Source organism: Microcaecilia unicolor, chromosome 12, assembly GCF_901765095.1.
Source record: "Microcaecilia unicolor chromosome 12, aMicUni1.1, whole genome shotgun sequence".
Lineage (NCBI taxonomy): Eukaryota > Metazoa > Chordata > Amphibia > Gymnophiona > Siphonopidae > Microcaecilia > Microcaecilia unicolor.
In genome coordinates this window covers 103,920,719-103,936,141 of record NC_044042.1, presented here as the reverse complement: position 1 = coordinate 103,936,141, position 15,423 = coordinate 103,920,719, and the positions used below count along the sequence as shown (strand labels likewise).

General features: G+C 50.1%; 1 protein-coding gene across 2 annotated transcripts in view; it reads left to right on the top strand.

Annotated features, from left to right (window-relative positions):
* Positions 1-15,423, top strand: part of LOC115481964 (protein HEG-like) — a 196,722-nt gene that overhangs the window by 162,005 nt on the left and 19,294 nt on the right. For both annotated transcript variants that reach the window (XM_030221466.1, XM_030221465.1), the window contains exon 8: positions 12,584-12,626. In XM_030221466.1, the coding sequence (XP_030077326.1) occupies positions 12,584-12,626 (43 nt within the window). The remainder of the gene's footprint in view (positions 1-12,583; positions 12,627-15,423) is intronic.

Genomic DNA, 15,423 nt, shown 5'->3' with positions numbered 1-15,423 from the left:
GCAAGAATTAGATGCAATTAAAGCAACTTATAGGACTGTGCAGAATCATAACTTCTCACCACTGCCTCAGAGAATAAAACCACAAAGGAACAGATGGTTCACAGTAGGCTCAGGCAGAATTCGTCATGTGACCTGGGGCGTAGCTACGGGTGGGCCTGGGTGGGCCCAGGCCCACCCAGCGCCAGCCCCAGCTCCCATTGCCGGCCACTGCTGCTTTTCCTGATGAGCAGCAGGGCCGGCGCTACAAAAAGAAGAAGCGCTCAGCTGACTGAGCTGAGTGCCAACGCTAAGACTCGACAAGAAAAAATGTTTTAAAAAAACCGCGGCACCGCAGGCAGCCTCGAAGCATTGGCTGCTGGCTCTGCAGGCTCCGCCCGTCTCTTACGTCACTGCCCCTGTAGCGAAGCAGGCTACATACCAGGCTATAATCTTTTTAGGAAGGATAGAGAGGGACGTAAAGGTGGAGGAGTAGCTCTGTATGTGAGAAATGATATCGCAGCAACTGAAATGACAGGGAAGTGGGGAAAGGAAGAAGAGATATGGATCACCTTAAAAAGAGAGGATAGAACCTTGGTCCACGTGGGTGTTGTCTACAGACCCCCGACACAATTGGAGGAACTGGATAAAGATCTGATCGCTGATATTCAAAAGTTGGGGAAGAAAAGAGAGGTGCTGTTGTTGGTAGACTTTAATCTGCCGGATGTAGATTGGAAGGTTCCTTCTGCGAAATCGGAAAGAAGTAGAGAGATTGTGGATGCTTTCCAAAGTGCTGTGCTCAGACAAATGGTGACAGAACCCACAAGGGAGGGAGCAACGCTGGATCTGGTGCTCACAAATGGGGATAGTGTGTCAAATGTCCGAGTGGCTGCGCACCTGGGAAGCAGTGACCATCAAACGGTTTGTTTTGATATAACGGCTCATGTGGTTAGCGACCACTCTAAACTCAAAGTCCTGGACTTCAAGCAAACTGACTTTAACAAAATGGTGGAATACCTGAGGAAGGAGCTGATGGGCTGCGAGAACGCACAACACGTGGAAGGACAGTGGTCCAAGCTGAAAGAAGTAATAAACAGGGCCACAGACCTTTATGTAAGGAGAGTAAATAAAAGCAAGAGAAAAAGGAAACCGATATGGTTTTCAAAGCAAGTGGCTGAGAAAATAAAGGCTAAAGAGTTAGCATTCCAGAAATACAAAAAATCTCAACACGGGGAGGAATACCGGATGAAACTGAAAGAAGCCAAGAGAGAGGTACGTCTGGCGAAGGCGCAAGCGGAAGAACAAATGGCTAGAAATGTACGGAGGGGAGACAAAAACTTCTTCAGGTATATTAGTGAAAGGAGAAAGACTAAAAAGGGGATTGTGAGACTAAAAGATACAGCAAAACGCTATGTAGAAAATGATGAAGAAAAAGCCAATTTGCTAAATAGATACTTTTGTTCTGTTTTTACTGAAGAAAATCCTGGAGAAGGACCGAGAGGAACTGACAAAAGTACACCTGAGAATGAAGTGGATAGAGCACCGTTCACGGAAGAGAGTGTGTATGAACAACTTGGAAAGCTAAAGGTGGACAAAGCCATGGGGCCGGACGGGATCCACCCCAGAATACTGAGGGAGCTCAGAGAGGTTCTGGCGGGTCCTCTTAAAGATTTGTTTAATAAATCCTTGGAGACGGGAGAGGTTCCGAGGGATTGGAGAACGGCGGAGGTGGTCCCTCTTCACAAAAGTGGTGATAGGGAAGAAGCTGGAAACTACAGTTCGGTAAGCCTCACTTCGGTTATTGGAAAAGTAATGGAAGCCATGCTGAAGGAAAGGATAGTGAATTTCCTGGAAGCGAATAAGTTGCAAGATCCGAGACAACATGGTTTCACCAGAGGGAAATCGTGTCAAACGAATCTCATTGAATTCTTTGACTGGGTGACAGGAGACTTAAATCAAGGACGTGCTATGGACGTCATCTACTTAGATTTCAGCAAGGCTTTTGACACGGTTCCCCACAGGAGGCTCTTGAATAAACTAGAAGTGCTGAAGATAGGACCCGAAGTGGTGAACTGGATTAGGAACTGGTTGATGGGCAGACGCCAGAGGGTGGTGAATGGAGTTCGCTCGGAGGAGGGAAAGGTGAGTAGTGGAGTGCCTCAGGGATCGGTGCTGGGGCCCATTCTGTTCAATATATTTGTGAGTGACATTGCCGAAGGGTTACAAGGTAAAGTTTGCCTTTTTGCGGATGACACCAAGATTTGCAACAGAGTGGACACCCCAGAGGGAGTGGAAAACATGAAAAAAGATCTGAAGAAGCTGGAAGAATGGTCTAACATTTGGCAATTAAAATTCAATGCGAAGAAATGCAAAGTGATGCACTTAGGGAGTAGAAATCCAAGGGAGGCGTATGTGTTAGGTGGGGAGAGCCTGATAGACACGGACGGGGAGAGGGATCTTGGGGTGATAGTATCTGAGGACCTGAAGGCGATGAAACAGTGCGACAAGGCGGTGGCCGTAGCGAGAAGGTTGCTAGGCTGTATAGAGAGAGGTGTGACCAGCAGAAGAAAGGAGGTTTTAATGCCCCTGTATAAGATGTTGGTGAGGCCCCACTTGGAGTATTGTGTTCAGTTTTGGAGGCCGTACCTTGCGAAGGATGTTAACAAAATGGAAGCGGTGCAAAGAAAAGCTACGAGGATGGTATGGGAGTTGCATTCCAAGACGTATAAAGAGAGACTTGCTGACCTGAACATGTATACTCTGGAGGAAAGGAGGAACAGGGGTGATATGATACAGACGTTCAAATATTTGAAAGGTATTAATCCGCAAACGAATCTTTTCCGGAGATGGGAAGGCTGTAGAACGAGAGGACATGAAATGAGATTGAAGGGGGGCAGACTCAGGAAAGATGTCAGGAAGTATTTCTTCACAGAGAGGGTGGTGAACGCTTGGAATGCCCTCCTGCGGGAGGTGGTGGAGATGAAAACGGTAACGGAATTCAAACATGCGTGGGATAGGCATAAAGGAATCCTGTGCAGAAGGAATGGATCCACAGAAGCTTAGCTGAAATTGGGTGGCGGGGTGAAGAGGGGTTGGTGGTTGAGAGGCTAGGATAGGGGAGGGCAGACTTATACGGGGTCTGTGCCGGAGCCGGTGATGGTAGGCGGGACTGGTGGTTGGGAGGTGGGAAATACTGCTGGACAGACTTATACGGTCTGTGCCCTGAAAAAGACAGGTACAAATCAAGGTAAGGTATACACATATGAGTTTATCGTGGGCAGACTAGATGGACTGTGCAGGTCTTTTTCTGCCGTCATCTACTATGTTACTATGTTACTATGTTCACTGTTGTTATAGGCGAACTCAGCCCAAGGGAGAAGGGATGCCCTGTTGTCTTGCCGCCTGTTGACAAAAGCCCGCAAGAATCCCTTCAGCGTCTGGTTAATCCGCTCAACCATTTCATTGGTTTGGGGATGGTAGGCAGAGGAGAAATGGGTGACGACCCCCAGCGCGGAACACAGGGCTCTCCAGAATCATGAAGTAAACTGGGCTCCCCGGTTGCTGATGATCCTGACTGGTAGCCCATGGAGCCGGAAGATGTGCTGGATGAAGTGCTGGGCTAGCAGTGCTGCCGACGGAAGTCCTGGCAGGGGAACCAAGTGTGCCATGCGGGAGAACCGATCCACCACCACCCAAATTACTGTGTGCCCCTGGGAGCTAGGAAGATCCGTAATGAAGTCCATGGACAATTCCTCCCAGGGGGCTGCAGGAATGGGCAAGTGCTACAGATCTCCCCAAGGGTGCCTGACCACAGACTTGGTCCGGGCGCAAGTGGGGCAGGTCGTGACAAACTGAAGAATGTCCTGGTTCATAAGAGGCCATCTGTAATGTCGGGTGATCAAATGGAGGGTCTTTTGAAACCCGAAGTGTCTAGCCACCGCAGACGAGTGTCCCCAGCGCATCACTTTTCCCCGGTCCTGCGGCTGCACGAATTCCCGCATAGGGGTGACCTCGCCCTGGGCCGCACCGAGGCAGGCTGGATCCAACATAGGATGAGGTTCCTCGAGGTCCTCTGGAACTTCAAAAGCTCTGGAGAGGGAGTCTGCAGGGGTATTTTGCGCAGCTGACCGGAACACCAGTTGAAACCGGAACCTGGCGAAAAACAGCGACCAGCGGGCCTGCCGCGGATTCAACCTTTGTGCCTCCTGCAGATACAAAAGGTTCTTGTGATCGGTGATCACCGTAAAACGATGCTCCGCCCCTTCCAGCAGATGTCTCCACTCCTGCAGAGCTAACTTCAGGGCTAGCAGTTCCCTATCCCCTACGGTATAGTTGCGCTCTGCTGGGGAAAACTTTCGGGAGAAGAAGAAACAGGGTTGGCGCCGGCCCTTGGCGTTAACTTGAGAGAGAACCACCCCGGCGCCCAAAGCAGAGGCGTCCACCTCCACCATAAAGGGTTTGTCTGGATCCGGGGCCTGAAGGATGGGAGCGGACTCAAACACTTCCTTCAGTTGATTGAACACTGTGTGTGCTTCGGCTGGCCAGTTCTTAACATTCGCATGCTTCTTAGTAAGCGCTGTCAATGGAGCTGTCAACTGAGAATAATGGGGAATAAATTGCCGGTAATAATTAGCGAACCCCAGGAACCGTTGCAGCGCCTTCAGGCCTTGGGGTTGGGGCCACTCCCGGATAGCGCGGAGTTTGTCTGGATCCATCCGCAGACCCCCAGATAGAAGAATATGTCCTAAAAAAGACAGAGTCTGCTGGTGGAAAGAGCATTTGCTGAGTTTGGCAAACAAACGATACTGCCGCAAGCGCTGGAGGATGGTCCGGACGTGGGCCACATGCTCCTGGGGATCCTTAGAGAAAATCAAGATGTCATCCAGGTATACGATTACAGTAGAATAGAGCAGGTCTTCAAGGACGAAGTTCATGAACCTCTGGAACACCGCTGGAGCATTGCACAGGCCGAAGGGCATCACCCGGTATTCAAAGTGCCCCTCGTGCGTGTTGAATGCGGTTTTCCACTCGTCCCCCTGCCGGATACGGACCAAGTTATAGGCCCCACAGAGGTCCAACTTGGTAAAGATCTGGGCCCCCTGCAGCCGATCGAACAACTCCGGGATAAGGGGCAGAGGATAACGGTCCTTCACAGTGATGGCATTCAGACCCCGGTAGTCGATACAAGGCCTCAGGGAGTCGTCCTTCTTAGTCACGAAAAAGAATCCTGCCCCGGCAGGGGACGTGGAGGGGCGAATAAACCCCTTCTGGAGATTCTCCCGGATGTAAGCTTGCATGACCTTCGACTCCTCTCGGGATAACGTATAGAGTCGGCCCCGCAGTGGCATCTTGCCAGTCATCAAATTAATAGCGCAATCATAAGACCAATGAGGGGGTAGCACGTCTGCTTCAACGGGATTGAACACATCAGCGAGGTCCCGGTACTCTTCCGGCAGAGCAGCTTGACAGATAGGCACAGTTCTAGGAGTAGCCACTACCGCGGGGCAGCTGGATTCTCGACCCTTCAAACAGGTCTCGGTGCAGGCGCTACCCCAGGCTGGAATCTTGCCTAGAGTCCAATCTATTACAGGAGTATGATGCCGTAACCAGAGCAGGCCCAGTACCACCGGATGAATGGTACGGGGCAGAATCAAAAATTGAGCCTCCTCACGGTGGTCTTCCCCCACCTGGAGCGCCAAAAATGGGGTCACCTCGGTGATAGGCTGGGGTAACGCCGTTCCCTGGATGGACGTCACTTGCAAGGCAGGCTGAAAGGGCAGTGTAGGCCATCCCATCTGCCGCAGGAGTTCCTGACAAATAAAGTTTCCCCCCGCCCCAGAATCCAGCAAAGCTCGGGTGTGGACCACCGTCTCCTGCCAACGCAGGGTCACCGGGAGAGTAATCAAATTGTCCGGTAGGGGATTTGAGTGCCCCAAGACCCCTCCCCTCAGGGCGCCTTGGGAGTGGCATTTCCCGGTCATGCGGGGCAAGTGTTGACGAAATTACCGGCCTTGCCGCAATACAGGCAGAGGCCGCCCCGAAGGCGTTGAGTCCAATCAGCCGGGGTTAACTGTTGACGGCCAATGACCATAGGTTCCTCGGAGGCCTCCCTCAGCCCTCTGGAGACCCGTCGAGGGGAGAGTACCCGACTAGACTGGGGCCCGCCTCCGGACCCCCTCCGCCGGTCGGCACGGGATCTAGCCCTCTCCTGGAAACGGGTATCCACCCGAACACAGAGCGAGATCAAGGCGTCCAGCTGCCCCGGAACCTCCCGCCCGGCCAGCTCGTCCTTGATCCGATCCTGAAGTCCCTCCAGGAAGATAGCAGATAGAGACTCCTGATTCCAGTGCAGTTCTGTCACCAGAGTCCGAAACCGGATGGCATAGTCCGCCACGGTCCCCTCGCCCTGCTGAATCCGCAGCAACTTGGAAGCGGCGGAAGACGGCCTTCCAGGAAGATCAAACACCATGCGGAACCGGTGCTGGAACTCCGCGTAATTATCCAAAAGCGGATCCTGTTGTTCACATAGCGGAGATGCCCAGGCTAGGGCTCGACCAGTTAACAAAGAAATAACATAGGCCACCTTTACCTGGTCTGAGGCAAAAGCCTCTGGTTGCATTTTAAAGTACAAGTTGCACTGGTTGAGGAACCCCCGGCAGCTTCCAGGGACACCATCAAACCGTGTAGGCTCAGGGAACCGAGGCCCCGGGAAGGGCCCTCCCTGACGGGGAGCCACTGCAGCGACCTGATGCGCCGCAGCGGCCTGGTTATGGACCTGGACCGTGGTTAGCTGAGAGCAGACATTCTGCAGGGCCCCCGACAGGGCATTCAACTGCTCCTGCTGCTGCTGGAGGACCTTAGCCAGGTCTCTTAGATCAGGTTGCGTTGACGAGCTCATGGCTTCAGGTTCCTGTCTTGTCTTGAAAAGGAGGTGAGCCCTTAGGTCCCGTAAGGCCCCGAAGGACCTCAAAGGACAGCCGTGCAACCCCAAGTCTTCACCCGCGGCGGCCGCCGTTCACCAAGGGTTGAGCCCCCAGCTGCAGGCGGCCAAAGGGACTTCTGGAACCGCGGGGTTGACGGGCTGACCCAGCACTGGAACCGGGAGCAGAGGGAGCAGGAGGCAAGACAGAGAAAACCAGGAACCGGCAGCAGGTCAAGATAGGCGGCTAACAGAGTAGTCCAAAACAGGCAGCAGGTCAGGGCAGGCAGCTATCAGGGTAGTCCAGAAACAGTCCAAAGGTCAAACCAGGAAAACAAGGGAACGCTCAGAGAACTGGAGCACAAGAAGACTGGCCTCGGGAACAGAACCTGAAGCAATGTTCTCTCTCAGCCCCGCTCCTTAAATACTGTCAGCATTCAGCCGCCCAGCCCCAGCCGATATGGCCGGCCAATCGGAACCTGACTACCGAAGAGATCCCTCTGATTGGTTCCGTCCGGCCTCCCAGGCGGAGCTACAGCACTGGCATCCCAATCCGGTCCCTTAGAGGCGGAGCTTTGGGCACCCCTGCCCGAAAATGAGGAAGACATAAGTACATAAGTAATGCCATACATGGAAAAGACTAAGGGTCCATCGAGCCCAGCATCTTGTCCACGACAGCGGCCAATCCAGGCCAAGGGCACCTGGCAAGCTTCCCAAACGTACAAACATTCTATACATTCTATACATTCTAGACGCCGGCCATCGCATCCCAGCGCCATCTTCCCTGCTAGTGCAAGCGCGGACTCCATAGCCGGCGACTGAGAGCCTGGAAGCCGCGATCGCTGGCCTACGGGCTCGGCCGCGGACAGGACGGCTATCGCCGGGACGGGTCCTGGCTTTTGGCCGCGGTTCTAAAATGGCTGGCCATCGCCGCAAGGAATACCGGCTCGGCCCCGACTGTACTCGAGATAGCCGGCCATCCGGGGAATCGTCGGGTAAGTCCTCCCTGGCTGCAGAACTGTCCTCCCGGCCCTTGCTTCCCGCAGAGGAGCAGCCTGAGGGAGTGAAGGATGTGGCAGGCGCATACATTTGCGCCATGTTTTACTTGGTACAAATGGCCTCACCTGAAGTTAGGTGTAATTCCCGGGCGTAAGTGCTATTCTATAAACCGCGTCTAACTTTAAGTGCAGGTTATAGAATAGTGCTTTTTATGGCACCAAATATAGAAATCCAGCCCTTAGTGTGTCGGGACTGCTGAACATTGTTACCGTAGGGACACTTGTACAAACTTTAGGTGCCCCAGGGATAAGAAGTGGAAGCCTATTTTACATGGCATTAGAGCGCCTGGATAGGCGCTCTAATGCCTTAGATAGCCTTAGACCTGGCGTAACTGGGGGCGTCTGAATGCTGCAGGGACATACGTAACTTACAGCAGCCAGATGCTCAAAACTCCAACAAATACCACCTGAGCAGCTCCTCATACTCAACGCCAATGACTTACAAATTTAAGCACATTCATAGTGTTGAGCATGAGGAGCAATTGTGGAAAGATTGTGACTGGGTATGCGCCCAAGAGCTGAGTGTTAAGCACAGCTCTTGAGAAAATGCCCAGACAAAGCCCTGACCTGTCAAAATATAAAGCCATTGTGGTCCGGTGGAGCACAGTCCCCTGTTCCCCCCCCAAACATGTGAAGGCTTGGTGGTCCAATGGACCCCAGGCTCCCCATCCCCCAACGACATAAACCCCTCCCTCAAAAATAAATAACACCCTGGTGGTCCAGTGAGACCCCTGGCAAGGACCCCGACACCCCACCGCAAGGGCTAGGCCTGCAGGTCTAGCAGTAGCCCCCCTCCCCCCCCGAACTCTCTCCTACCTTGAAGAAAGGAGGAGGGACTAGGTCTCCCTCCTCATTCTAGGCACCTCCTCAAAACAGTGATGCCCTGCCCGGTAGTTAAACCTTGCCCAGTGCATCCCAGGATGCACCGGGCAGGGCAGAGCGCCGCCATTTTGAGGATTCACCCAGCAGCAGGAGGGAGTCCTAGTCCCTCTTCCTTTCTTCAAGGTAGAAGGGGATTGGAGGGACCACTGCTAGACTACCAGGGCTAGCCCTTGAGGTTCGGAGTCCTGGCCAGGGGTCTCACTGGACCAAAAGGGTGTTATTTATTTATTGGGTTACATTTGTACCCCGCGCTTTCCCACTCATGGCAGGCTCAATGCGGCTTACATGGGGCAATGGAGGGTTAAGTGACTTGCCCAGAGTCACAAGGAGCTGCCTGTGCCTGAAGTGGGAATCAAACTCAGTTCCTCAGTTCCCCAGGACCAAAGTCCACCACCCTAACCACTAGGCCACTCCTAGGGGGGAGGGGGTTCACAGGATCACCAGGCCCTCACGTTTTCAGTAGGATGGGGGAGTGATTCCTAGCCCTTCCCGATCTCCCCATTCCTGTCCAATGACTTGGCAAATGCCAACTCTGAGCTGGCGTAGGGTTTGCTGTGGGAGGAATGCCCTTGTTTGGCACATTGACTGTTGAGTATTGTGGAGGAACTGGGAATTAGTTCATCAGCTTGTATTTGCATTCTTAATGTGCTATCCCTCAGCACTGTTCCCTGCAGTGGGGGCCTTCGAGCATAGTATGCCAGCAAACATGGGCGCTAGTCTGGCACTAATGGCCTCTGGCGTCCACGTTTGCTTCTGAGCATTGGGGTCTAGGTGCATATAACAGCCCATATAACAGCTTTGACCTTTTATTAATAAAGGTGGTATATCAAATTCTACAATAAGCAATATATGCCCCCCTGCATTTACACCAACATTTTTCAACCAGTATGCTGTGGCACACAGGTGTGCCGCAGGAGCTGGGCAAGCTTAATTTGTGCCAGAACAGAGTAAGTTTTCTTGTATCTAGCGGTCCTTGGCAGGAAGCAGTGATTCGTACAGCCTGCTCGCACCAACCCTGGAGCCTAGCCTTCTGTCTGACGCTTCCTGCCTATGTGGAAGCAGAAAGTTACATGAGAGAGAAGGCTCCAGCATTGGTGCGAGCAGGCTGTATAAATTGCTGCTCCCTGCCAAGGACCGCTAGAGACAAGAAAACTTTTAAAAGATACACTGGGGGAGGGGGTCAAGAGAGACAAGGGGAGATGCCTGGTTGCTGGCTGGAAAAGGGGACAGGAGGGAGAGATGCTGGACTATTTTTGTGGGGGTGGGGGTAAGGGAAAGTAAATGCTGGACTATTTTTGTGAGGGTGGGGCAGAAGGGACTCTTTGTGACGGGGTGTGCCTTGACAATTTTAATGCCGTATAAGTGCCGTGAGACGAAAATCTCTGGTTTACACGCTATGCAACTTAAGTCACCATCACAGAACAGCACTTAGGCACCTCTGTGTCAATATTCTTGTAAGGGATATGCAAATGCAGGCCACATTTACAGAATTGTGTGTCACGTGTAGCGAGCAGCAGTGAGCGCATTATGTAAACGTTCAGTGCTGATGCCCATCCACATTTTTATGGACTGTAGACGAGCAGATTTACCTTGCAGTGCAGAGTTTGTATGACTATTTGATTAATGTAAAATTCATTTGATGTCTCTGCAACATTTATCATTCCCCTGTAATTGAGTGGAACCACCAACTTGCATTGGAACAGCTTAACCACTTGACCCCTGATGCAGGCATATGCCGAAACATGGCCCGTGTCAGACCTTCTAATAAATTTTGTTCCTTCTCATCAATTCTTGGGGCCCTTTGTGCTTTTTTTTCTGCTGCTTATCCATATAGCAGCTCAGATCACTGCCACTGCTGAAATTTGATCTAATTGTAGATTGTAGATTTAAAATCAGGGTAAAATCATGGATATTCAAGAGCTCCTTTAAGCCTGAAAATTAACATTTTTCCTACATGCTCTGAGGGGGAGACTTATCAACATGGGCTACCATTAAGACGTGTCACTTTACTGTTAAACCCAGTTATTAGTAACTAGCCTGCTTATTTTCGAAGGAGAAGGGCGCCCATCTTCCGACACAAATCGGGAGATGGGCGCCCTTCTCCTAAGGGCAGCCAAATCGGTATAATCGAAAGCCGATTTTGGCTGCCCTCAACTGCTTTCCGTCACAGGGCCAGCCAAAGTTCAAGGGGGCGTTTCGGCAGTGTACAGAAGGCAGGACGGGGGCATGGTTAAGAGATGGCCGTCCTCGGCCGATAATGGAAAAAAGAAGGGTGGCCCTGATGAGCATTTGGCCAACTTTACATGGTTCATTTATTTTCAGGACCAAGCCTCAAAAAGGTGTCTGAATTGACCAGATGACCACCGGAGGGAATCAGGGATGACCTCCCCATACTCCCCCAGTGGTCACCAACCCCCTCCCACCCAAAAAAAAATTAAAAACATTTTTTGCGAGCCTCTATGCCAGCCTCAAATGTCATACCCAGCTCCATGACAGCAGTATGCAGGTCCCTGGAGCAGTTTTAGTGGGTGTAGTGCACTTCAGGTAGGTGGACCCAGGCCCATCCCCCCTACCTGTTACACTTGTGGTGGTAAATGGGAGCCCTCCAAAACCCACCCGAAACCCACTGTACCCACATGTAGGTGCCCCCCCCTTCACCCATAACCATAAGTGCTATGGTAGTGGTGTAGAGTTGTGGGGAGTGGGCTTTGGGGGGGGGGATTTGGGGGGCTCAGCACCCAAGGGAAGGGAGCTATGTACCTGGGAGCAATTAATGAAGTCCACTGCAGTGCCCCCTAGGGTGCCCGGTTGGTGTCCTGACATGTGAGGGCAACCAGTGCACTACAAATGCTGGCTCCTCCCGCGACCAAAGGGCTTGGATTTGGCCGGTTTTGAGATGGCCGGCCTCGGTTTCCATTATCGATGAAAACCAATGCTGGCCTTCTCTAAGGTCGACCCAAATGTTGAGATTTGGCCGGCCCCGACCGTATTATCGAAACGAAAGATGGCCACCCATCTTGTTTCAATAATACGGTCAGGGACGCTTCTTTACGGGGCCATCCTTAGAGATGGGCGCCCCCTTTCAATTATGCCCCTCCATGTCTCACTGAGATCTGTGGTAAAATAACATGAGTTAGTGGAATAATAACATGTTAACAGTAGCCCACATTGATGACTACACCCCTGATCTAGTTTAAGAGGACTTACGTACACATGTCGGCGGAGTTACCAAGTGCATTTGTTCTCCCTTCCTGCTGCAGACCTTACATCATCATTTCTCCACTGGCAAAGATCCTCTGTGCTCCACTTTCTTGAATTCTGTTATTCTTTTTACTTCCATTGTAGGATGAGGGTTGTAGGGAATAAATTTTAACTGAGAATAACTATCTCCTTATGTTGCTCCTAAATCTACCTCCTTTGGGCCTCATATTATGACCTCTTTTTCCAAAACTTTCTTTCATCTGAAAAATACTTCTTGTGTATTATTTATACCTTCTAAGGTATTTGAATGTCTCTGTGTTAAGCTTCCTCTCTCTTCTCTCCCCTTTAGATCCATAACCTTAGGGTTTTTAGGTCTGTTGGGCATAAGGTGCAAACTATATCCTTCCTTGGAATCTGAGATGCTACATGACACCAGTAGATAGGAGACAAGAAGATAAAATCCCTTTGTTCCCCGGAAATAAAAATTCACATTTTCAGGTAAAGTTATGTGTCTGATGTCTGAATATTCCTCTTTTTTTTTTCCTAGCATGCTCCAGTGGATATGGCCTGCAGGACACGACATGTGTGGCGTACGTGAGTTTTTGTAAATATTACACTGGAAAAATTCTCAAACTTTTTATAATCTCTTTCTGAATGCATCTCACAGAACTTTATTACCAAGCTCTAAAGCCCCCAAAACATTAACAGGTGTAAAAATAAGTAACAACATGACCATTATGTCCTATTGTGGCTGAAGGATAGGAAACAGAGAGTGGGGTTAAATGGGCAGTATTCACAATGGAGAAGGGTAGCTTGTGGGGTTCCTCAGGGGTCTGTGCTAGGACCGCTGCTTTTTAATATATTTATAAATGTTTTAGAGATGGGAGTAACTAGCGAGGTAATTAAATTTGCTGATGACACAAAGTTATTCAAAGTCGTTAACTCGCGACAGGATTGTGAAAAATTACAAGAGGACCTTACGAGACTGGGAGACTGGGCGGCTAAATGGCAGATGACGTTTAGTGTGAGCAAGTGCAAGGTGATGCATGTGGGAAAAAACAACCCGAATTATAGCTACGTCATGCAAGGTTCCACATTAGGAGTTACGGACCAAGAAAGGGATCTGGGTGTCGTCGTCAATAACACACTGAAACCTTCTGCTCAGTGTGCTGCTGCGGCTAGAAAAGCGAATAGAATGTTGGGTATTATTAGGAAAGGTATGGAAAACAGGTGTGAGAAGGTTATAATGCCGTTGTATCGCTCCATGGTGCGACTGCACCTTGAATATTGTGTTCAATTCTGGTCGCCGCATCTCAAGAAAGATATAGTAGAATTGGAAAAGGTGCAGCGAAGGGCGACTAAAATGATAGCGGGGATGGGATGACTTCCCTATGAAGAAAGACTAAGGAGGCTAGGGCTTTTCAGCTTGGGAGGGGAGACATGATAGAGGTATATAAAATAATGAGTGGAGTGGAACAGGTGGATGTGAAGCGTCTGTTCACGCTTTCTAAAAATACTAGGACTAGGGGGCATGCGATGAAACTACAGTGTAGTAAATTTAAAACAAACCGGAGAAAATGTTTCTTCACCTAACGCATAATTAAACTCTGGAATTCGTTGCCGGAGAACGTGGTGAAGGTGGTTAGCTTAGCAGAGGTTTTTTTTTTTTAAATCTTGTTTATTAGCAACAATAACAAACATACAATCACAATGGTAACACAATGTAGTTGACACGATCCATACAATCAATACCGTCCTCAACTGTTGCTAGTGTTTTCCCCTCTTTTATCCCCATCCCCCCAATCCTCCCCCCTCCCTCTCTTTAGGAAACTATTCAGTCGTCGGGATAGTGGATTCTCGTATACACAAATAAAAACCTTACACCACAGCATTTCAACTCAAAAATATACACATACTCCTGCCTACTAATATAAGTTTTAACAGTTTAAAAGTCTGCTTCTTGCAACTGGCATCAGGGTGTCCCAGTATGGAACCCAGGTCTTGGAAAATCCGTCTCCCCTTCTGGAAGCAAGGTCTCCAACTCCTCTTTTTTCCAGCATACAACACTGCATCATGGCTCCTCGCCACTGCGAAACACTAGGCCCCTCTTTTTGCAGCCATAGTTGTAAAATTATTCGCTTTCCCATCAAGACAGTCTGTTTCAAAAAAGCCCTCAAGCCTTCGGGCGATTGTCCTTGAACAATGAACTTGTCGAACAGTTGACCCGGGGAAGGGCACCACCGGACTCTCCACATCTGTGAGATTTTAAATCTCAGCTCTGTCCAGAACTGTTTCACCAGGGGACAAGCCCAAAACATGTGTCCCAAGGTGGCTCCCACTTTCCCGCATTTTGGACAATCATCAGTCTGTTTCAGGGTTGCTCTATAAGCTCGGTGTGGCGATATATACATTCGCATAACAAATTTGTATTGCATTTCTCTCCAGATTACATTTTCCGTTACTTTATGTACTGTAGATAAACAAAGTGCCAACTGTTCTGGATCAACCTTCCACTGTAGTTCTGATTGCCAGAGAGTTGACACTTTAGTGCAGTCATTTGCTTCCTGCAGATCTCGTAGGTTACGGTGGAAATATTTCAAAGGTACTTTCAACTGCGCCTCCAGGCCCAGAAAATCATTCATATTATCCCATATGTCTTGTGTCAGATTTTGGTCCGGTAAGGTCTTAAGATAGTGATTAATTTGTAAGTAAGCAAAATAGTCCCCCTGATCTAACCCAAACTCGTCACACATACTTTGAAAGGTTTTAGGGGTCCCCTGTTCTGTGACTACCTGGAATAGATAATGTATTCCCCGGGAGGTCCATTTCTGAAACAATTTGGAGGTTCCTCCCTCAGGGAAGGTCAGGTTGCCCCTCAAAGGGAGCAGGGGTGAGACCGCACTGTTCCAGGTGAAAGCCTTACTCAGCCAGCGCCATACTTTCCACAGGGAATTTATTATATACCCATAGGCTCCCACCATAGGAAACTCAGCCGACGGAGCGTGTAGCCAGTATGCAAAATCTAAGGGTGCCATTAATGATGTCTGCCTTGCAAGGATAATGGTAACCCCTGCCACCCCTGTAGAAGGTCTTGTGTGCGCCTCCGCAGCGGGCTCATGTTTTCTCGGTACAAATTGCCTATGTCTGCCGTAATAATAATCCCTAGATACTTTAAGCGCTCTGTAGCCCATTGAAAGGGAAAATGTCCCTCCCACTCCGAGCGCAGCGTCGTTGGTATTGGCAAAGCCAATGATTTTTGTAGGTTTAGTTGTAGCCCAGAGAAGAAACTGAATTAATCTATCACTTCCAACAATCTCTCTACTGACGTTCTTGGGTGTGTGAGTGTAAGAAACATGTCGTCTGCAAAGGCCAGTATTTTAATTTTTT